Below are 21,320 nucleotides of genomic sequence, written 5' to 3'. Positions count from 1 at the left end.
GGACCACGATGGGATATCTGACACAACCAGGAGGCAGAACAAGGGCCAGCAAAGCAATTCCCCAACCCCACTCCAGGGCAAGTGTGAAGATCCACTTCCTGGAACATTGCCCTTGAGAGCCTCTGGTCCTGATTGAAAGGTGGTCCCAGGTCAATGTCCCTGCTCCCTTTCCCCTGCTTTCCAGCCATTCAGTTAGGAGAGCCCTGGTTAACCCACAGCACTAAGTGAAGGAGCTGTTCATGTTCAGCAGCACCTACCATCCTCGTCAGTGCGCACGTGCACGGGGATGCTCTCCGGTCCTGGCCCCACATTGGTGTGAGCCCTTACCCACACCTTGTATTCGGTCCATTTCTCCAGGTCCTTGATCTCCCAGCTGGAATGCTCCCGTCCAATGCCATCCACCACATGCTTGGTGTTGTCATCTCCTTCCACTGCCTGGTAGGCAATGGAGTACTGGGTGATGACCCCATTGCGGCTCTGGGCAGGCGGCGGCACCCAACTTACCCGGATGGTGGTGGAGCTGGTGCTTACACATTCGACTTCTTGGGGTGGGGCAGAGGGGGCTGGGGATAAATAAATGAAGTGGGGAGATGAAGGGAAATGAATGGAAGGACAAACCAAAATGCACAGGGAACTTTTACCCAGCCAACAGAGCACTGAACATACATGTGGACAACTGCCTGCCATCCTCACAGATCATCAAAGATGGCACTGGGGGGCAATTTGTATTTGAAGGCCAGATGAACAGTGTGGAGATGGAAGTGCTGCTTTGATTCAGAGAACACCTCTTCCCAACGCAGTTCTGGATGCTCACTTCACCAAACACAGCAAATGGCAGTAAGGGAAGGAGGGCATGTGGAGGGTGCGAGAGAGAGACTGGTAGGGAGAAGAAAGATGCTTTCAGTGAAGATCTATAGCAGAGGGAAACCAGAAGAAGTAGGAAGCTGCAGAAAGCAAGAGTGGCAGAAGGAAAGCTCACACACCAGATTGTAGGAAGGCTAGGGAAAACTCACTCCCAGACAGGCAGAGGAAACAAAAGCGGATAAGGAAAGCAGGTGACTGAAGTTGCAAGTAGTTTGTCCTGGTTAAATCATGGCCATCAGGTGTATGCTGCATCCTAACCAGATGGGAGCCAGGCACCATGCAGGAACAGGAGATAACATGGTTGTGATGCTTTGCACATGTCTCTGAAATCTGGGACTGACTGCTTTATGCGTGCCACACGGGTTACCTGCCTCAGTAGCTTCCTGGTCTATAGATTTGTACAGTGGAAAGTAAGCAGGTCTTGCCCCCTCCCAGGCAAAAAAAAAACACCTACAGTTTGCATTAACTTCTAAGCCCTGGCAACGTTATCTGTCCACAGGAGGAGGAATGGGATCCAGGCAACAGCTTCTTCTCATTGGGATCATTGGGAAAGAAGTCTCTTCACACAGCACACCGGGGAAGAGCAGTAAAACAAATCTGGGCAGGTGGAAGAGAGATCGGGAAAGGAGAGATGATCTGGACAAAGCAAAGCATCCCTAGGACATCTGCCTGGTTCATGCCTTTCTCCAGCCTTGCAGGACTGCTGTGCGGTTGCATCAGGGCTCTGGCAGCATGGGAGCCCTCTCATGTCAGCATCAGCCCCCTGTCATTTGGCCTCAGTGCCCTGGGATGCTGCAGACAGCACGCTTGCACAGAAGGCAAGAGTGGAAGTCTGGAAAAGGAAAGGAGCTCACATAGTCAGGGAAAGAACAAGGGACGTGGCTCAATCCCTGGGTGCTCATCTAGAAGGAAACAGCCCTTAGCAGAGGGGGCATGCCATCATCACCAAAAAACAGCACACTATTGCTTTAAGACTAGAAAGCTGTGTGGCCAAGCAATAATGGAGTACAAAGTATCTTGCTTTGCCATGACAGGTGAAAGGCAGCTTCCATTCTCACTGCACCCAGAAACACAGAAATGCTTGAAAAAAGCATTTCTTCCCCTTGCTTCAGCCCTTGCAGCCACCAATGCAGCAGACCCAGCCTTGCAGGGGCACAGGAACAACCCTGTGTGTTCACTGCCTGCACAAAGGTGAACACAATCTACATTACTCCACATGGCAGCAGGTAATTCAAGCACTCAGCAATGGTGCCTTGGCTTTGCTGGGCACAGTTGGCAGTGGCAGAAGATCTGGGAAAGCAGAGGGCAGCAGGACCTCACAATGCCACCGCAGACCTCTGCTTGCTGGGAACAAGGCCCACTTGCTTGCAAAAACAGCTGCAGACTGCATGCAACTTTTAATGCCCACTCCTGTGCTCAGAGGGCAGGGAACATTCGTGACGCTGGGGCTCAGATGCCTGGAGAGATGAAAGATGGAGCAGAATAAGTAGTGATGGAGCTGGAAGAGATGATGCCTGATCTGTCAGGCTGCTGCTATGGCAGCTACATTGGAGGAAAGAGAAGTCAAAGCAATGTGTGGAAGCAAACAGTTGCCTATGTGAAGGAGGCAGCACAGGATCAGCCCTGGCATCTGGTATCATGAAAAGGGAGCAGGGGTAAAAAGTGAATACTCACACTGTTGTGGTTAATCAGCAGAGAAGTGGCAGGGAAGAGAGTAGGAAGATACAGCACCAAAGCAACACCTACAGTGGAGGGTGTAATGCACACAAAGTGCCTGGTGGCATCCTTCAGACAGGACAGGTGAGACACAAGGGGCTTGGCAAACCCTTCCTTTGTCCACTGTCTGCAGACACCCTTCACAGAAGTGACATGCTTTGACAGAACTTCCACAGCTTCCCTTGGCATGCAGCACTGAGTTTGTCCTGCAAAGGCAGCTTTGGATGGCAGTGTGAGCAAGTCAAAAGTTGTCTGTTGACTGGGTAAGAGTCACACATATGATGTGCAAGGCAAAAACACATTAACACTTAAAGAAAGCAAAATAAAACTTGGTAACATGAGCAGGATCAACTTAAAATGCACAAGGAGTTGAGGTGTCCCTCCTGGGGCCAGCAAAGAGCAGGCTGGGGGGCCAGCATGCACCCACACATGCAGATGTACCTACACACTCACACACTGTGCAAACCTCTGTTGCCTCCAGGCTACTCCAGCCTCCGCCGAAAGCCCACAGCAACTCTGTGCACCCATCCAACCCACCTGCTCCTTAGGCTAGGGAAAAGGCAGACTTAGGACCCACCTTAGTATTTCAAGGGAGAACAGCATTTTAATGCTGAGGCCTAAGGGACACAGAGCTGATGCTTCTCTCTTGCATCATTCCACTTGCCTGAGGCACTGCAGACTCCTGGAAAAGTCCCCTGAGCAGCACTGCTTGGACTTTTTACAGGGTGCCCAGCAAGTAAGTGAGCAGCTCAGCAGGAAAGATCCTAGAAAGCAGCTGCCTACTCAGGAGATGAGGTCTCAACTGTGTTGCTGAAGGGTTCAAAAGGGCATTGCCTCCCTCTGGCCTTCCCCCACAAGCATCCCTACTACTCCTGAGCAGGGGTGCCACAAGAAAAGCAAGACCAGCATCCCTCTCTAGCTCATTAGCGAGTCATTACTGACCACAGGCCTCCTACCTTTCCCCACGACTGGTTTGTCAGGGACAGGAATAGAGACTGAAGAGAGACTCTTTGGAAAGCAGGAATCTGACTGCTCCTGCAGTGTGTGTCCCACCTGAACATATCAATGATCTACCAGCCTTTCTCAGGGTAATGGACGGAAAAATGCAGGAAGGAGACCAAATGATAGTGTTTCTAGATTAGCAAGTTCTAAGGCCAAAAGAGACAAATCCAATAATCTAATACAAGGTGTTGCTAAGTAAAGACCAAAGGACTTCTGCCTGGAAGTTGTGCGTGGTGCACAAAACTTCTGCCAAGGTAAAGCACAACTTTCTGGAAGACCTACTTTATTTTGACATCCCCCCAGTACTCAAGGCTCCACACTGCATTGGGACTGTTCAGACAGTGGTTTGTCACCCTCACTGAATAGCTCAGCAGTAATTGCCAATGGCTTCTGTCATAGAATAGAGTGCCATTAGAAATCTTTTCAAGTAGGAGCCTGCAAACCAAGATCCACGTCACTTCTTGGATCAATCTAGGAATTCTTAGGTCCTTCAGTGTGAGGAGGGCTTCACTGGCCAAACCAAGGTACTCCTGTGGCTAAACACCAAATCTCTTCCAGCCTATGCACATTTTTCTGACTAAACACATCAGAATCAGTCAGCTACTGCACCACTGGCCAGTGAAGTGACAACCTTAAAACCAGACTGGTGTGAGATGCCTTGTGAGCAGACCAATAGGTAGAGTAGGTCATGATAAGATGTCTGCCTTAATGAGTCCACGAAACATATTTTTCTCTTACTTGGGCTGTTGTGAGACTCTGAAGGACTCATTTATGCATGGAGCTGTCTCTGATTAAGTGTGTTCAAGGATAAGAGCATCAACTGATGGAATTAATTTACATGGCAGAAGAATTACTTCAACCTTTGCCTATCAATACAAAAGCTATCTGAAACAGGTATACAAATCCCCACAATCAGAAATTGTTCTCAGTGTTCAAATAATTATAACTGCATGATCTGAACATTTCTCCATTTTCATACCTGTCTATTGTGCAGCTCTAAGACATTAGCTCACTTAGCGAGGTGGAGGAATGCCTGGGACTGGTATGTTAATGAAGCTGAGTTTTCCTCAGAGAAGGTCATTCTAAAAGTGAGCAGAGCTGCTCTTCCCTGCCAGAGCTCCCTTTCTAATGGCCATCTCACACTCCTGGTTGCTGTGCATGCTGCTGCCCTCCCTGCAGGGAAGGCTGGCTGCCTGTGCCAACTGCTCGCTCCACATAGTGAGTAAATCCCAGACAGACGGTGCTAACAGAAATGTCTTTTTTCCCCCCTTTTAATGCCCTTTGCATAATGGCAAGCCCAAAAATCGTTAGTGAAAACTAGCTTATCGCAGGGCCCTTTGATAGCCCTAATCTGCTTATGCACAGCACTTTGAGCTGCCAATCAGAGCAATGCAAACTCCCACACTGTGATCACATGGGGCAGAGCCAGGATGAAAGTGATATTGCCTGGGTCACCTCATTATTGAGCCTCTCTATTAACTCAACTGCAGCTTGTTCTGGTTTCCCCTAGCACTGCAGTCCCAGAAGCAGCAGCCTCACTTGCTCACACAACCCTGGCAAACAGCCACTTTTCCAAAATGACTCCTCCAGCTGCCTGACAGCCACAGACACACCTGGCCTCACAGGGTGCCTCACCTTGCAATCAACTGTATGGACTAGGTATGGACTCATGTGTAAGCAAGGCAGCTGGAATGGAGAGTGGAGGGATGAAAATCCAATGGTTTGGAGACAGTCACATTTAGAGCCAAATACCCATATGCTGCCTGTCCAGACAGCTTGTCTGCATGGGAGTAAATTCATAGAGATGCACAGACCCACTCAAATCAATCTCTCCAAAGCAATTTCCCAGCCTGTTTTACTCCTCCAACAGTTTTCATGAATCTACCCTTAGGGAAAGACAGTATGATCAAAGGGACATGAAGAAACAACTTACCCCTTGGGTGCACCCACTCTGCCAAAGTGGCAGATCCACCCTGATCCAAACCTCAGCTGACTTTCCCCATTACACCCTTTAGCAAACTGCATATGAGCATCCCTGCAAACCCACAAGGGCAGAAGCACTGGGCTTCTCTGTGCCCAGAAGATGGAAACTGGACTGCTTTTGCTTTGTCTCCAGCAGTGTTGAATGTCAGGCACTTACTGGATTGGGCAGTTCTTGCTTCCACTGTAGGGGTGTAAACTCCTACCCCCAGCTCTGAGCGGGCGCCCAGACGGAACTTATACAATGTGTCTGGTTTGAGACCTTCCACGGCATATGAGGAAGTTGGGTCAAACTCCACCTTTTGCTGCCAAAAAAAAGGAAACAGATTATTTGATGTAGTTGGAGGATACAGAAAAGCTGGTGTGCAGCCATTTGGGGCCCACAAAAAGTCATAGCCATGCTGCCAAACCTGGTTGCAGTCCTGCAGGACTCCAAAGCATGGACCTTCCTGGGTGACAACAGCAGGACTCTGCAGGGAAGCAGACCTCTGCCACAGCCAGGCTACACTGCCTGGTGTCCAGACTGCACTCACTGGCTTGAGAGCTTTGTGGGAATGCTGGGTCCAGCTATACAAGTTCAGACAAGGGGCACAGGACACACAAGTTTGTTTTCTCCCAACAGACAGACAGTGTATTGCCTGTAAAACAGAGTAAAGTCCTCGCCCTATAGCAGCTGGGATCTCTAATGCACTGAAACACTGCTGGGAAAGGGCTTGTTTTGTTGACACTTCACCTGAAAGGCGCTTATTTTTGGCAGCTCTCATGGCACTATAATAAGAGGAGAGGAAGAGGACCATGGGACACTGTGATGCTGTCATAGCACAATTCTTGCTCTGCTGTCTTGAAGCCAGCACTACTTATCATATATCTTGAACAGGACTTCCTTTAGGGACCTGCAGTAAATGTGGAAGGGCTCTCTCTAGGACACCTTCGATCTGCTTTTTACATCTAACCAGTCCTGAGGCCAGAGACACATGTTGGAGGCCATTTCAGACCTGCCCAGAAGTGCTACTCTTCACAGGCACCAGCAGTAAGCATGCCTCAGGGATGCTGTCATGGCATTCTGAGCCTTTCCAGTCCCAAACCAGTCACTAGCTACTTTGCCGGTATCAACAAGCACTTTTGAAGTCACTTCCACAGAAACCAGAATGCCATGTTCCTACTGCACATCATTGAGGCAGAAGAAACACAGAAACCAGTTCTTTCACCAGCCTGGCACAAGCACACACCCTTCCCAAGCTGGTAAGTTGCCATGTCCAGTCACAAGAGTTGTCAGGCAGGATCCTTACCTGAGTGCCATCCTCCCCTTCCCAGTACAGCAGCTCATATTTAGTAATGCGTTCCTGAGAGGCGGGCAGCCATGTCAACAGGATGCGGGTATCAGACTCTGCTTCTGCCTGGAAATCAGCTGGTTGGGCAGGAACTGGGGAACAAACACATGGTTAGTGCCAGAAGAGGCCAGAAGAGTTGCATGACTTAGCGAAATCAGCGTTACGCCTTGTGAGGATCTTCTTTCCTTTCTGCCAGAACATCCCTTCTCCCCTGTATTGTGCTCTTAGAACATCTCAGGCCACAGCCAAGCATCTCTGTCACTCAGCTGGGTGACTGTGGGGATTGGGCTCACTTCCAGACCCTGAGTGCATCCCAGATCCTTCCTTTCACACATGTACTCAGACCCTAGAAGGGTCCAGCAGTTACACAGCTGCCGACATCCATACCCAGGACTTTGTGTGACCTTTTTAGCCACTGTATCTCAGACAAAACTGTTGCCTGTTACTTGTACAGAGATTGATACCAACTCCTCAGGACAATCTGACAGCTTCAATCCCACGGCTGTGGGATGGGAATACCCCCCACCCTCTCTTGACATGTAATCATTTGAGCATCAAGTGCAGCTGTGATGCCTGGTGCAGGTCAGACACTCAGCTGAGCCCACACCGCTGGGATGGCCATGGAGCCTCACTCCATACGTACCCCCTTGCTGTGTTTTGACCTGGATGATGTCCGAGGGGGGTCCATCCCCTACTGAAGTGAAGGCCAGCACGCGGATGCTGTAGGTGGTGCCTGTGATGAGGCTGCCCACGGTGGTGAGGTGGCTGTCATCAGTGTTGTGTTTCTGCCACATGCTCAGAGGCAGGTGCGGGTCGGTGGTGTAGTACACGCGGTACCCTCGGATCTGTCCATTGGGCTCCTCCGGCTGCTCCCACTGCACCAGCATGGTGCTGGCACTCAGCATCCGTGCCTGGACTTTGAGGGGGGGACTTGAAGGAGCTTGCTCTCCTGTCCGGGCCTCGACCAGCTCACTGGGGGGACCCCTGCCGATGTTGTTGACTGCAATGACCCGGAACTCATACTCTGAGAAGGGGCTGAGCCCACCTATGCTATAGCGGGTTGTTGCCACACCATCCACCTCCTGGAACTGGCCCTCCAGGGATTTGGGCTTGTACTGGATGACGTAATATGAAATGGGGTCAGAGTTGCCCGAATCCCAGGTGAGGGTCACGCTGGTAGCTGTTGTTTCAGTCACTAATGGCTCTGTTGGAGGTTTTGGCAGTGCTGCAATTGGAAGGCAGAGAGGTGTGATTTAAATAATTCAGTCAGCTCAAGCCTTGCAATGTGCACAGGGATAAAAATGGAGCTGCCACCTCCCATTAACATTCTTCTTTAAAAGGCAGAAATCATTTCATACTCTATAACATGCATTTTTATATTACCATATATTGCTTGAAGTGGTTCTTAATGGAAGGATAAACAGAGCAATCATGTTATTAGATGTGCTTGACGCACTTACCAGCAGCAGGCTAAATAAAAGTAATTCAACGGGGATGCAGGAATGTTTCTGTCATGGGGGTTCACCCGGCAGTGGGAAGGTGCTTGCTGGGCTCGGCTGGGCTGGCCCCAGAAGCCAGGTGCACAGTGATTTACAAAGTAAAGCAACCAGAGCTCCAAAGTAATCTGGATTTATGCTCTTGCTTCCAGAGAGGCAGTATTGTAGGCCACAGGGAGTTCATGGACAATACTGTTAGAAGGGTTGATGGGGCAATGCTTTGTAAGTATTACAGTACATGCAGGTGAGATACAGCCAGAGAAACTACCAACTTTCATATCCACTATTTCACTGGGTGGTGTGTCAAACTGCAACCAGACAATAAACTGTTACACAAGAACTCTGACAATGACACCTCTGAAGTGTCAATGAGAAGGCAACTACTGCAACCAAACATTTCCAGATTTACCATTTTACCACAAGAACAAAGAAAAAGAATAAGTGTGAGAGAGATTTGCAGAGTACACAAATACTTTAGTACAATGACTGAATTAAAATCTACAGTAAGCTTAAACCTCCTACAAACCACTTTAAAGTCATTAGTAATTTGTAATGCAGCTGTGCTTGACAAGGAACTACAGAAAATGCTCAACCCAAATTAAGATCCTCAAGAATTTCGTTCTTTGGCAAAGCCATCAGGTTTCTAGTTTTCACAAGGTTCAGCTGAGGAAGGAAAGCTCCTTAGCACAGGGCATGCCTGCTCTGAGTACCAGAGAGAATGCCTTCTCCAGTGCTGCTGCAACATCAGTACTAAGATCATCAGGGCAAGGGAGGGGAGGGCACACAACCCACAGCCAAATGCCTCACCATGACCCATGGAGGACTCAGGGAGAGCAAACCCAACGTGCACAATATTATGGCTTGAAGAAACGTATTTCCTACAGCATCCTAGAAACTGGAAGCCTTCCTCAGGCTTTCAAGGACAGATGAAACTCCTTTTCTTTTGAGGAGCCACAAGTTTGACTCTTGACAGCTTTTGGGTGTGCAGCCTCCATGTGAGCAAGGGCAGGTCTGGTACTTTCAACACACTTAAGTGCAATCAGTTCTATGTAATATTGATTCTCCTGTCTGCACTGAAAATGGTTTGCTTGCCAGCAAGCACAGGAGAAGCAACAGTGGGTGAAGGAGTTTGGGACAGAGGCAGTAAGATATCCAGAGTAAAGGCAGAAAAAACACACAAGGACACAAAAAGGAAGGTGAAGGGCTAAAGGAGATGAGCAAATTGCTCCCTGTCCTGGGGCATCATGTAATCCAGTGAGGGAGCGAGGCAAAGCTGTGAAGAGGTAAATGCTGCAAACCATCGGTGCAATGGTGCAGACCCCACCTCTTCCCTGCAACACAAACCACCATCCCATCATGGCCCTTTTTCTGCATGGTCTTGTGTATCTGCTACAGCAAGGCAAGCACTGTGCTCTGCATGAAAAGAGAGGCTGGAAAAGGTACTGACGAGCAGATGTTGTGAGTAAAGGGAGCTGGGTGCGGCTAAGGTTAAAAGCATCCTCTGACTAGCCAAGAGAATTTGCTGTTATCTCCAGGTCAGAGAGGGCTAACACTCAATTCTCTGATTTGTTCAAGGAGTATCTCTGTGCTAAAGGTGGCCTTAGAGCAGGAAGGAGCCTGCAAGAACAGACAGCTTCAAAAGATGATGTATCTGTTGTAATCTGAGCTACAAATCAACAGCAAGCAGAGAAGGAAAGGGATACTGTGGCTCTGATAGGCCCCAGGTGGGAAAGGCAGGATACCTTCAGCCTCCTGTTAGTGGGTGGGCTACCCTATGGTCAGTGATTGGCAACAATATCCTCTTTGCGACAAAGCTACTTGTGAAATATCATCAGAAAGTACAGCTGAAGGACAGCAACACAAGAAAAAGAAAGGGAAAGAGGCACAGCACTAAGAGAAGACATTTACAGAGGATTATGTAACAAATTTCAAACGAACATATATAGCTCCTATAGAGAGGATGCTTATTTTGTTGACATGGACACTTCATTTAACCTTCTTGTCTCACTCTTACTGCAAGAGAACACGGGTGCAAACAGCTCTCTGCAGACATCCACAGACCATGCCCCAAGACAGCCCAAGGCCCACTGCTGTGCTGAGCTGATCCTGCTGATGGCATAGAACAAGCCAGACATTGCTGAGATAAACACAGACTCAGTGAGATTCTCTCATGGTATAACAAGGACCTGGTCTGACACAAGCTTGTCTGCCATGCCACTTGTAGGGAGAGAGAAAATATCATCACACTGTGAGCAGGAAAAAACAAAGTTGTGGGTTTGGGAACCTCCCTTGCAAGCTGAAAAAATCACAGAAGAGAGCAGTCAATCAGCTGCAGCCAAGAAATTTGGGTAAAGGGCTACACTGTGGAAACCCAAGTAGGAGCACTGCAAGAAATAATTCCTTACCTTTGACAGTGATCTGGGCTGTGGCTTCGATCATGCCAAGGGAAGAGATGGCCACGCAGGTGTAGTTGGCAGACTGCATGATGTTATTCAGCTCCAGGACATTTCTACCGACGGGCATCTCATCTTCTTTGGTTAGTTCCTCCACACCAGCCATCCACTTCACGTAGGGCATTGGAGCACCTACTGCAACACACGTGAGGTTCACGCTCCCCCCAGGCATCACCTCGTGGTTGCTCGGAGGGATAGAGAATCGAGGAGCAACGCGCCGCACTGAAACAAGGAGGAGACAGCTAGTAGGGTCCCAGAACCAGCAGAGAGTACTCAGTTGTACTGCAGGGGTACATGAGGGGCAGTCAACATTTCTGCCTGTCTATCCCTCAGGACAGATAAAATGAAGTGTAAAAGCTGTTCACTACTTTGCCAAATTGCACACACTTTGCTCTCTCTCCTTCCTTAGCCACTGGCATCTTATTAGCAGAACTCATTAAGAGATGGCTCAATCCATTCCCTCCAAACATAGCCTTTTGAAATCGTATTACTAACATGAAACATTCCTCCATTTAAATTACACCCTTCTAATTAGAGAGCATGCACAAATGCCAGTCACACACTTTGCGCAGGGTTCACTGAAGCTCTGCAAAACGGAATCACCTGCTCAATTTATTAGCTCTGGAGCAAAGCAGCCCATTCCCTAAACCTCACAGGTTTTGGGCAGGGGCAGCAGAAGGGTTTCTTTTTGAATTAGCACATGTGTGCTGCTAAATAAAATATAATTCCTTTCAAAATGTAACTCAGGTTCTACCTTGGCTCAGAAAGAATAGTCACCCGAGCTGCATGACATTGTCAGGGCCTGAAGAGATCACCTTGCTGGGCAGGAGAGAACTAATCCTGACAGATGTGAGATCATATCCATTTTGACAGAAGAGAGCTGGGCTGGCAGAACCTTTCCCACCTTCGTGGCAGCTCTTTGGGAGATGTATTCCTCCTTATTGCATTGCACAGCTTCTCTTCATATCAATCCCTTGCTGGGTATTTCATTCAAGACTTATTTGTAAGCAACTCTCAGCTACAATAAAGCTCTAAAGCTGCCTGCCATATGCATTCCTGTCAGGAAAATGACACTGAGAAATGAGGTCCCTTCTTCAGGGTTAGTGTTATGGGCCTATTTAAGCAAGGGTAGAGAAACAACTGCGCTCGGTAAATCTTTGTCTCCCCTGGGCAAGCTCATTTTAGTCTGTAGTTAAAAAGGGAAACTGCTTGAATGTATGTTGCCCAGCAGCTCTGCTCTCCTCTAGCCTCCTCCACTGGAGAGGCAGCCCCTGAGCTGGGGTCACAAGTGACTGGCTCCAAGGAGCCTCTCCCTGCCAATTAGGCTCCTTCATCAGCACTGGGCTGGTGGGGCAGCAACTGCTGCAGTGCTGGCTGCAGGTGGGAATGGGGCAGGAGCTTGAGCAGGGCCAGCTCACAATAGGCCAAGGGGCACAGCCAGCCCCATGGGCAATGGGGGCCTGGGGACTCTTAGCTCTGCTGGCCTGGCTCCTGCCACCACAGCATCTCCACAGACAGTTAAGCTGCTGACAGTCCCGTGAGCTGCAGAGATGTCAGCTCCACTTGCCAAGCTGGCTCTACCCAAATCAAATTTCACTAGTGCTCTCTTTGATGATTCATCCCCAAACCATCAGGATTGCAGAAACAGACTGAACACAGAAGCCCCCACACTTGCATGTACAACAGAGCTAAGACTTTGTGATAAATTAGACAATACTGTCAACATCATGTGTGTACTACACATAGTCTCAGTGACAAAACATGGCTCATTAGCTCCTTACCAGCCAGGGTAAGGAAAACTTAAGGATAACTTCCTTCACCTTTTTTTTTTTTCTTGGAGTATATAAATCCAAAGTCTTGCTTGATGCTTCTTTTAATCAATTATTAAATCTCAAATCAATACCTACATGAGCAATCACCAGTGAAGTGCTACCTGACCAATGGGGCAGTGCTCCCCAAATGAGAGAACTGAAAGTTTACTCAAATGCTATGCATTCATGAGAATACAGACTGAACCTGATGGACATGGCAATGGTTTAACATGATGGCATGTATTTCCAACCAAAGTATCCCAGCACCATTCATTAAAAGTCATGTTTATTTTCCAATGAACATGGCGTCGAATTATTCCAGGTAGAAGCTGTTCAAATTCCATCCCCGTCAAAGGATCAAACCCACCCACCCAAGCTGTATTAAAACCAAAAAAAAAAAAAAAAAAAAAACCAAAAAACCAAAAAAAACCAAACCAAACGAGCAAATTTTGAGGATAATGCCATAGGTGTGCACAGAGCATTCACACACATGCACAAGGCAAACAGGCTGGCAGGCACCTGGAGGCCACTACAGAGTCAGATAGTGATGGAAGGGCAGGACAGGGAGAAGGAAGGCACACAAGTACTCACATACAGGGACCTGGGAAGACAAGACACTAGAGGACACAAGGCCATGCAGAAAGGTCAGAGCTCAGCATGCACACACACATTTTTACTTCCAACCCTGCGAGACCAGAGGCAGCACAGCCTGCCGCAGACTCCTCTGCACCCCCAGTGTGTCCCCATGCCAAGCACTTGCTTTCAGGGTGCTCCTGTGGCTGTGCGAGTCCCACTGGTGTCGTGTCACTCTTGATGCATCCTGCAGAGGCAGGACCTGTGGGGACTGTGCTGCCTCTCCTAAGGGATGTCAGCAGCTGACCACTGCCTACTCCCCTGCACGGAGGGGACAGGCACTTCACAGGGGCTTGGGGCCCTGCAGCAGTGTTCTGCAGGGTGATGGGAAATCACTCTCCCTGTGCCACACATATGGGAGCAGCATAGGTGGTTGATGAGCTCCTGTGCCTAGAAAAAGGATGAATGGCAAGGAAAGCTCTCCTGTGGATCAAAAAGAGATGCCCTCACCAGCCTCAACAGGGTGTGCCTCCTGCACGCCACAGCCTGTGGACGCCAGGAAGTTGTGCAGAGCCTCAGCTCTCCAGCCTGGCAACAGATGAGTGGTTAAACAGGCTTCTGTGGTGCATTTCTGCAACCCAGAATGGCTGAGCCATCCTCCCCTCATCTGCACACCGGCAGAGCTGCTGAGATGGGCTCGCTGCTCCGCACCAGAGAGCAGCAGTGCCCAAGGCACCCAGCTGCTAAAAATGGATGCCCTGTGTAGGGGTCAGCTCTCTACACGGGAGGTGGGAAAAGGTCAGGGTAGTGCCTTCGGTAAGAGATCTGGCCCAGACAGTGCTCTGTCAGGAGTATGTGCAAAGGAAAGGACGGGCTCCGTCAGCCTCCCATCCTCTTGGGGGATAATTGGCAGCTTCTTGCCCCAGTCAGTACAGAGGGAGAAGGGGAGATGCTGTCAGTTAGCATTAGCAAGAGCTGGCACGGCTCTCACAGCAGCTTGCACAGCACCATCAACACATTCCTCAGGCTCAAGCCAGCAATTTAAGTTGCTTGCTTTTCTAGCATAAGAGTCTGGTAATAATTTAAATCAGTGTAACTCTTCAGAAAGCAGCATTCTTAGAATTTCTGTCCAATTTACAAGTCAAATCACATGGGGTAGCACAGTCCATGATGCTACCTTAAGTGCTCCAGAAAATTTTGCTTTCTTCATTTTGTGCAGCAATGAAATTTCCCTTTTAATTACAATTTTCTTGACTAGAATTTGCAATATTTTTTTTAATCATCTTTTGGATAATGATCAGAAGAAGGTGGTTTGGAGGTTTTGCAAGAACAGCACAGGGAAAACTACTGTGAATATTAGAATTATTTCACCGGACAATACTGTAATTCAGGGGTTTAGTTAAACCTGCAGACTGTCAAAAATGAGATTAATTATAATTCATCCCGAGAACAGGCATCATAAGGGCTCTGTACTAGTCCACTATTCCATGTATCTCCCCACTGAGAGCATTCCTTAGGAAGTGAAGTGTAAGCAGTGAGTGCAGTGCAACCCAAGCCCATGCCCTGGATCTCACAGGACTGGGAGAAAAGACAGTGTGGAGTCTGGTTCCTCACTCACAGGGACTGCTGTGGGGAAGGAGGGGTGCAAGCAACACTAGAGCCACAAAGGTTGAGAAATGTTAATAATTCAGCATGCACTAACATGCGCATTCCTTGCCTTGAGAGCAAAGAACTTCAATCGATTGCCTGGTTCCTTTCAGCACGGGAGTGGCTGTTTCCACACATCTCAGGTTCCCTCCGAGAGTGAAATTACCCCTTTGGAGAACCACGGACACCCTCCTCCCTGCTGCTGTCTGCAAAAGCTGTAGACTTTAAGCTTAGGGCTCTCAGGCTGGTGCTGTTAGTCCCTCTCATGTGCTGAGACACTGCTGGCATCCAGTGAGGCTCTGCTAGAAGCACAACAGTGCCAGGAGGACTGTCCAGGCTTCCAAAGTCGTGCAGCGCTGCTAGGGAAGGGAAAACCAAATTCCAGATTTTCCTGCTGGCTGCCTTGGCCACAGCACAGCTTAGCAGATGTCAATGCTAACATCCCTCCCTCTGGTTTGCAGAGACCCAGGCACCTCTACTTGCCCGCTCCTTCTTCATGGTTTTCTTTGAACCATGCCTACCTGGCATCTAATTCTGGGCCTCATCTTTCCCTTCCTGCTGCTCACTGGGTGCTGCTCCATGGTGATGGAGAGCTGTGCTTGTTCTCTGCATGCTTCTCTGCTCCTCTCTCAGGTCCTGCTCTACTGTCCTGACATCCTCTCCCCTTTTCTTGTCCTCTGCATGAGGAACAGCAGCCTAAAGTCCCTTTTGCTCTGAAGGAGAACAAGGACTGACTGGTCTGCTGCTCCTCCCCGGTCCCAGCACAGACAAAGCAAGGTCGGGGGGCTCTGTTCTAACCTCCCAGCTGGGATGAGCAGCAGTGTGTGATGTGCAGGGGTGCATCTCTGAAAGTGTGAGCCTGTCCAACTTCATTACTTGAGCCAGGTAAGCTGAGGGATCCCTGGTGCATAGGGTGTGTTCTTTCCCTTGCCAGACTGGTAACGTGACAAAACTCCTGCCTTCCTCAGCAACCACATCCTACAAGTTGGGAAGGAGTGAATTTAGGAGCTATCCTCAAATATAATCATTGGTCTGCAAGGTTTACTCATCTGTAGACACCTTTCATCTCTCCCCAGTGCTATCATTTTACGAAAGGACTTCAAACAGAAAGGCAGTTGCTGAAATCTCACAACCCATTGACAGAACCAACAGAAGGAGAGGAAAAATTGGAACCAGAAAAAATGCATTTACAGTCTAATCTTGTGCTCAAACAATGCCGTACTATTTATGCTCCCAATGTATCCTTGAGTGCTGACATTTTATAGACAATTTCCAAAACAGGGCCTTGCCATTTTTGGATTATATTTCAGCTATAACTTTTAGGTCTAATTATTTGTGCTGACAACCACATATAAAAGAGGATATATCATTACAGTGGTGCAGCACTGGAGACACATCAGCATTCAGCATACTGACATACTAATAGCAAAGTAAGGTAGACCAAGATTGTGGAGCTCTGCAATTTGCATTTGCTCTCAGAAATTTCTCTGATGAAAATAACACAACATTAAGGAGGAGAATAAGAGAAAAGATCCACAGTATCAAGATAAAATAACTTGTTAATAAATAACCTTGTAGCAGTCACAGAGCAATAATTAAATGCATGGGTTAGCAGTACACAGTTTTAAGTAAAGCTGGAAAAATGTACGATGTAATTATCAGTGCCAAACAAATTATAAGCATGGCAAATCCCAATGGAATATTTAGAAACTAATTTCTGGCTTCACATTAAATATTTGTGTACGTAGGTATTTTTGGTGGAGTGGGAAGGAAGGGTCAACACAAAGAATGAGGAATTCTTCACTCCTGCTGGCTTATATCTATTCTCAGATGCTTTCCTTCAGCTAAACTATGTGGCTAAAACATTCATGTGCCCTATCAAAAGTTTAGTCTCCAGACATGTCTCAGCCATCATAGCAGTACTCCAAATTCACTGAAATCTGGGAGGCTTTGGGCCTTGGCTTTGATTTCTTCTCTTTTCTTCCTTGTTCTCTCTCTCATTTTTCATCGTCTTGGGCTGAGGTAATTTTATCCTCCACAAAATCTATTTTTAGAAGGTAAACAATGAAGGTCCCATTCCTCAGTACAATCTAAATGAGAGCATGTTCCAGGGAGAGAAACAGGATTGAACTCAGTGTACTGAAACAACTGCTATGACAATTTGTAAAAACTTGTTCTAGTGACAATCATAACGCAATTCATCCAGGTGCCTGGCAGTTTGTCTGAGACAAGCCAGGGTCTCTTTCCCATGCCACCTGGGAAACAGCGTGAGCATTCCTCACCTCCAGTGTGTGTGGAAGGAAAGACTCCCATAGGACCTGTTCAGTGAAGGGATCATCTCTGGAAACTAAATCCAGACTTCTGCCAGAAACACCAGCTTTCCTCAGCATGAAATCATGGGTGCCTTGAGCTAGGTCTGGAGCTAGATTTAATTTAAAGGCTGGAGTTGTCTTCCACTCCTGTCCTTTATTCACCTCTGGCTCTCTGAGAGCAGCAGGACAGAGCAGAGCAAAGCAGCAGCCAGGTTTTGCCGATTGGCTACAAGCTCCTGTGCATGTCACCATGTGCCTCCCTAAGCTGTCCTTAGTATGGCTGGGGCCACTGCCAGAGCTCCCTGCTCTCCTGCCAGCAGGAGGAAGACCCGGCCCCAGAGAAGGAAGGAGAGGCAGACCTGCTCATGTAAAGGGATCCTGTCTGCGTATGGACAGAGCATGGGAAATAGGCTACCCTAGTGCAGGGACTGCTGAGGAGCAGGGAAATTGCCTCAGCACAAGGGATTTGGATCTCAGCCAGCTGCCCCTGCTGCCTTGTAGCAAGGGAGGGCAGCATGCTGGGTTCACCTTCAGCTGAGATCAAAAGTAAGCTTTTTCCCTCTAGAGAAAGTTAAAACTGTAAAAGCTTCAGGAGGAATTAAAGAACTCGGCATCCTTAGCAGCTTGTGAGGGGACTGATCATTCTGATCTCTGCTTCCAAGGACTGTTCTTGTTCTCCAGCCAGAAAGCAGCAGCAGTTTAGATGTATTACACTTGCACCTAGCACAAATACAGGGTTAGAGAAGGACCCCACACAGAGCAGCATGCACTTCTTCCTACCCTGCCTTTGACATAACTGCCCTGGCTAGTATTTGCATGCAAAATATATTCTGTGCACTTTAAATCTCAAGCAACAAAGGCATGCAAGCAAAGTATCAATGCCATCACCAGAGTCACAGCAAACAGTAAGCAGATTTCACCAGGCACAGTGTGGCTGTGCCTGGAAAGGAGCCAGTCTGCAGGCCCCCCTCCCCTTTTGGGAACGGCTCTCCTCTCCCTACTGGAAAAGTCCCATCTGACGTGGTGTACTGTAGATGGATAAGAAGTGAAAAGGACCAACCTTCTCGCTGATCTGAGAGATGAAAGTTTGTTTTGTTTGATGGCAGAGTGCGATGAAGATGAGGAGGGAATAAAAAAAGACAAGGAAAAACACAGAGAGTAAAAACAGGCCAAGCTTCATCTGTCCGCACACCACTGAAACGACAAGACAAGACTACAGAGGTCAGCCATGACTTCCCACCATGCACACTCCACTCCACGGCAGTGACAAGAGAAGCTGCACTCACACTGCTCTGGCCCAGAGCAGGGCTGGCCCCTCTGCCTCCCTGACCCACTCACCACTCCTGCTGGCAGGGCAGAGGGGACTGCACATCCCACACATCCCCACATGGAGGGTGCTTCAGGGACGCCCGCTCTGGGCCAGATGCTGGATGCACAGACACATTTACATGTGCAGAACACACACACACACAGAGCAAAGGACTCCAGCCATCACACATGTGCTGCCATACACCCACTCCAGCTACAAAGATGATGGCAAAGGCACTTCAAACCCACTGAGCACACACTGCGAAGACCATATATGTAAATCCGAATTTTATAAAGTATGAAAAAAATGCTCCAAGTGGTGAATCGGAAAATCTTCTACCATGAAGAATTGTTCCCCCTCTCCAAACAAAGAGCTAAAGGCAGCAGAGAGGTATTAGGCAAGTGACAGACATGCACAGTCTCAGCTGGGCTCAGTTTTGAGAGCCTCATTGGCACATTGTGCTGCGAGTGAGAGCCGGACAAGAAATCAGAAGGACAAAAAACACCCAGAGAATTGAGCAGGTCCCAGTTTTTGTTCCTGCAGGAGAGACAGCAGAAGGTTAGTTGCATTTTCCTTATAGACAAAGGAGATCTTATTTCTCTAGCAGGAGTGACCTCACTGCAGCTACAGATCTGTGGCATACCAGCTGTAATCGAACCCTCGCTGAGAGAATACACAAATGGATTTGATAGTTGAAGACTGCTTATGAGTCACATTTTTGATGGGGGAAGGAGAAGGTGGGGGAAGGAATTTGCTTTCCAGCAGAAACACTGCAAATTAGAGAACAGCATGTGGCATTATACAGTGCAACAGTACAGTAAGCCATTTCTAGCAATCAGAGGACAGGATTTTAACCAACACTGACACAGTACAAGCAAGGCAAGAAGCTACCAATAACAGCTACCACAGTGGCCTATGGAGTGTAATGGAGCTTGCTGGACAACAGCAGAACACTTATTTACATTTTTTCAATTGAACTGGTATCAGGGAACTTGAACCAGCCAACTCAGAGCTTATCTGGCCCATAAGTGAGGAGCCTCAACAAGATATCTTTAAAACAAACAGTCCTAAGTTTAAAGTCCAGGTTTCCTCTGTCCTGCTTTAGGAAGGGGATTTACCTCTTGGTCTACAAACCTTAGCATAAGGCTCATTTGATCCTATGAGACCCTGCGATGGGAGGGAACCCCTTTGTTGCTGCTCCCAAGCCAGCACTTTATTTCCTAATCTAATGGAGCGTATCACATCTGTATGGCTTCAGCAGACACGAGGGGCTCCTGCCTTCTGCTCAGCTCTTCCCAACAGGGACGATCTGTTTCCTGCCCTTGCTCAGGAAGGACAGTGCTCCTAGCAAATCAGGTGTGCTTGTGGAAGGCTGCATTTCTGGAAAGCAGCACTAACATCGCAATAGGGCAACACAAACTCCAAGTGCTGCCAGCATGGACCAACCTACTACATCCATTGGGACTGTGAGACTGAAGGGCAAGAGGCTGCTGAAGGGTGTAAGACTGAGGGATGATGCTGCAATGGTTACAGGGATATCTGTCCTTGCTGCTCAAGCCCCCAGAGCCCACCCCTGCCCTTGGGAGGGACTGACAGACCCCAGCCGTAGCAAGGGGTGCCACCCACTGTGGTGCCACTTGGCCTGCCTGGGGACAAGGTGAGGGGTACTGCTCCAGCTGGGGGTCAGCCAGCAGCTTTGTTTTGGGGAATCTGGCAGGGATCACACTGCATCAGTTGGCATGGACAGGAGTAGGCTCCAGCAGTGGCTTTCTACAGGTGTTGACACTTCAGATTAGAGCTGGAAAGGTGAGGAGACACATGTGAAACACACTAATTCAAACAGATTACTTTCTGGTTTGTCAAACATGAACAAGTTTAGGACCTGCTATTTGTCATTAAGTGCCAGATTATCTTTTAATCTCATTTTATATTAGTGGCTTATAAGCAATAAAAACCAGTAGTGGGCTATTTCGGAAGATCTGTAAAGCAAGAGGGAATACCTGAGCAGAAAGTTCTCTCTGCTCTTCCCTTAGTTAAGGCTTAAACAGCTGCTGCTTTATCTGAGATAAACCTGATAAATGGTAAATTGAAAGTTTCATCTCCTTACAGTTTCCATTCACATGGTCCCTTATCTCCAGTTCTCTATCCATGTCACTCCTAAGGTAAAAAGCATGTTTTATCAGTGGTTTTGCTGCTTTTTTACAGGACAAATGACAGAGCGGTGATGGTAAATAACGTTTGCCTCCCCACCATGCAGGGACAGAGGCAGAGGATTTAAGCCTGGGGTTACTCAGAGTATCCCCTGTGCAGAACACTACGGCTCACTAGGCACGCTGCTGTGTTCTCACGAATCTGAGCTGCCTGGCAGCTAAGCTGAACACACCAGTCTAAGTGTAAGTCAAGTCACAGCAGAAAAACCATCAGAGGATAGCAAGCTCTAGAAGGCAAAAATGGGGCTCCATTTGAGATCCAAGCTGAAGCAGCAAAGAGCAAGGGTGTATCAGACACATCTGCCAGTCCTGACTGTCAGATGGCTCTCATACTCTACAGGCAGAAATTCCTATGCTGATTGAATTTGGCTTTTACTCTGCCACAGATGTGCTTGTCTGTGCAGAAGCAGCAATACTGTAACCACAGCAGCTTGTTGCACAAAGAATGAATTTGGATTTATGGGGTGCTCTGCTTTTGAATAGTCTTAGTCATTCAGTCACCTGAAACAAGGCAGGAGGCTGTGGCCAGGATATGAATGCACAGGTCTGAGAGTTTAGATCACTAGCTCAAACAAAGGAACACATTTCCAAAGCTTTTCAAAGTGGGAAGCTAATA

General features: G+C 48.2%; 1 protein-coding gene across 1 annotated transcript in view; it reads right to left on the bottom strand.

Annotated features, from left to right (window-relative positions):
- The window catches only part of PTPRF (protein tyrosine phosphatase receptor type F), a 285,818-nt gene that overhangs the window by 62,659 nt on the left and 201,839 nt on the right, over positions 1 to 21,320 (bottom strand). Inside the window, exons 7-12 of the mRNA XM_062497725.1 lie at positions 18,246 to 18,257; positions 10,795 to 11,064; positions 7,537 to 8,118; positions 6,852 to 6,985; positions 5,723 to 5,867; positions 258 to 563 (exon numbers count right to left, since the gene is read on the bottom strand). Of these exons, the coding sequence (XP_062353709.1) occupies positions 258 to 563; positions 5,723 to 5,867; positions 6,852 to 6,985; positions 7,537 to 8,118; positions 10,795 to 11,064; positions 18,246 to 18,257 (1,449 nt within the window). The remainder of the gene's footprint in view (positions 1 to 257; positions 564 to 5,722; positions 5,868 to 6,851; positions 6,986 to 7,536; positions 8,119 to 10,794; positions 11,065 to 18,245; positions 18,258 to 21,320) is intronic.

Source organism: Cinclus cinclus, chromosome 8 (assembly GCF_963662255.1).
Source record: "Cinclus cinclus chromosome 8, bCinCin1.1, whole genome shotgun sequence".
Taxonomy (NCBI): Eukaryota; Metazoa; Chordata; class Aves; order Passeriformes; family Cinclidae; genus Cinclus; species Cinclus cinclus.
The sequence above is the reverse complement of the archived record's forward strand: the minus strand, read 5'-3'. Positions and strand labels throughout refer to the sequence as shown.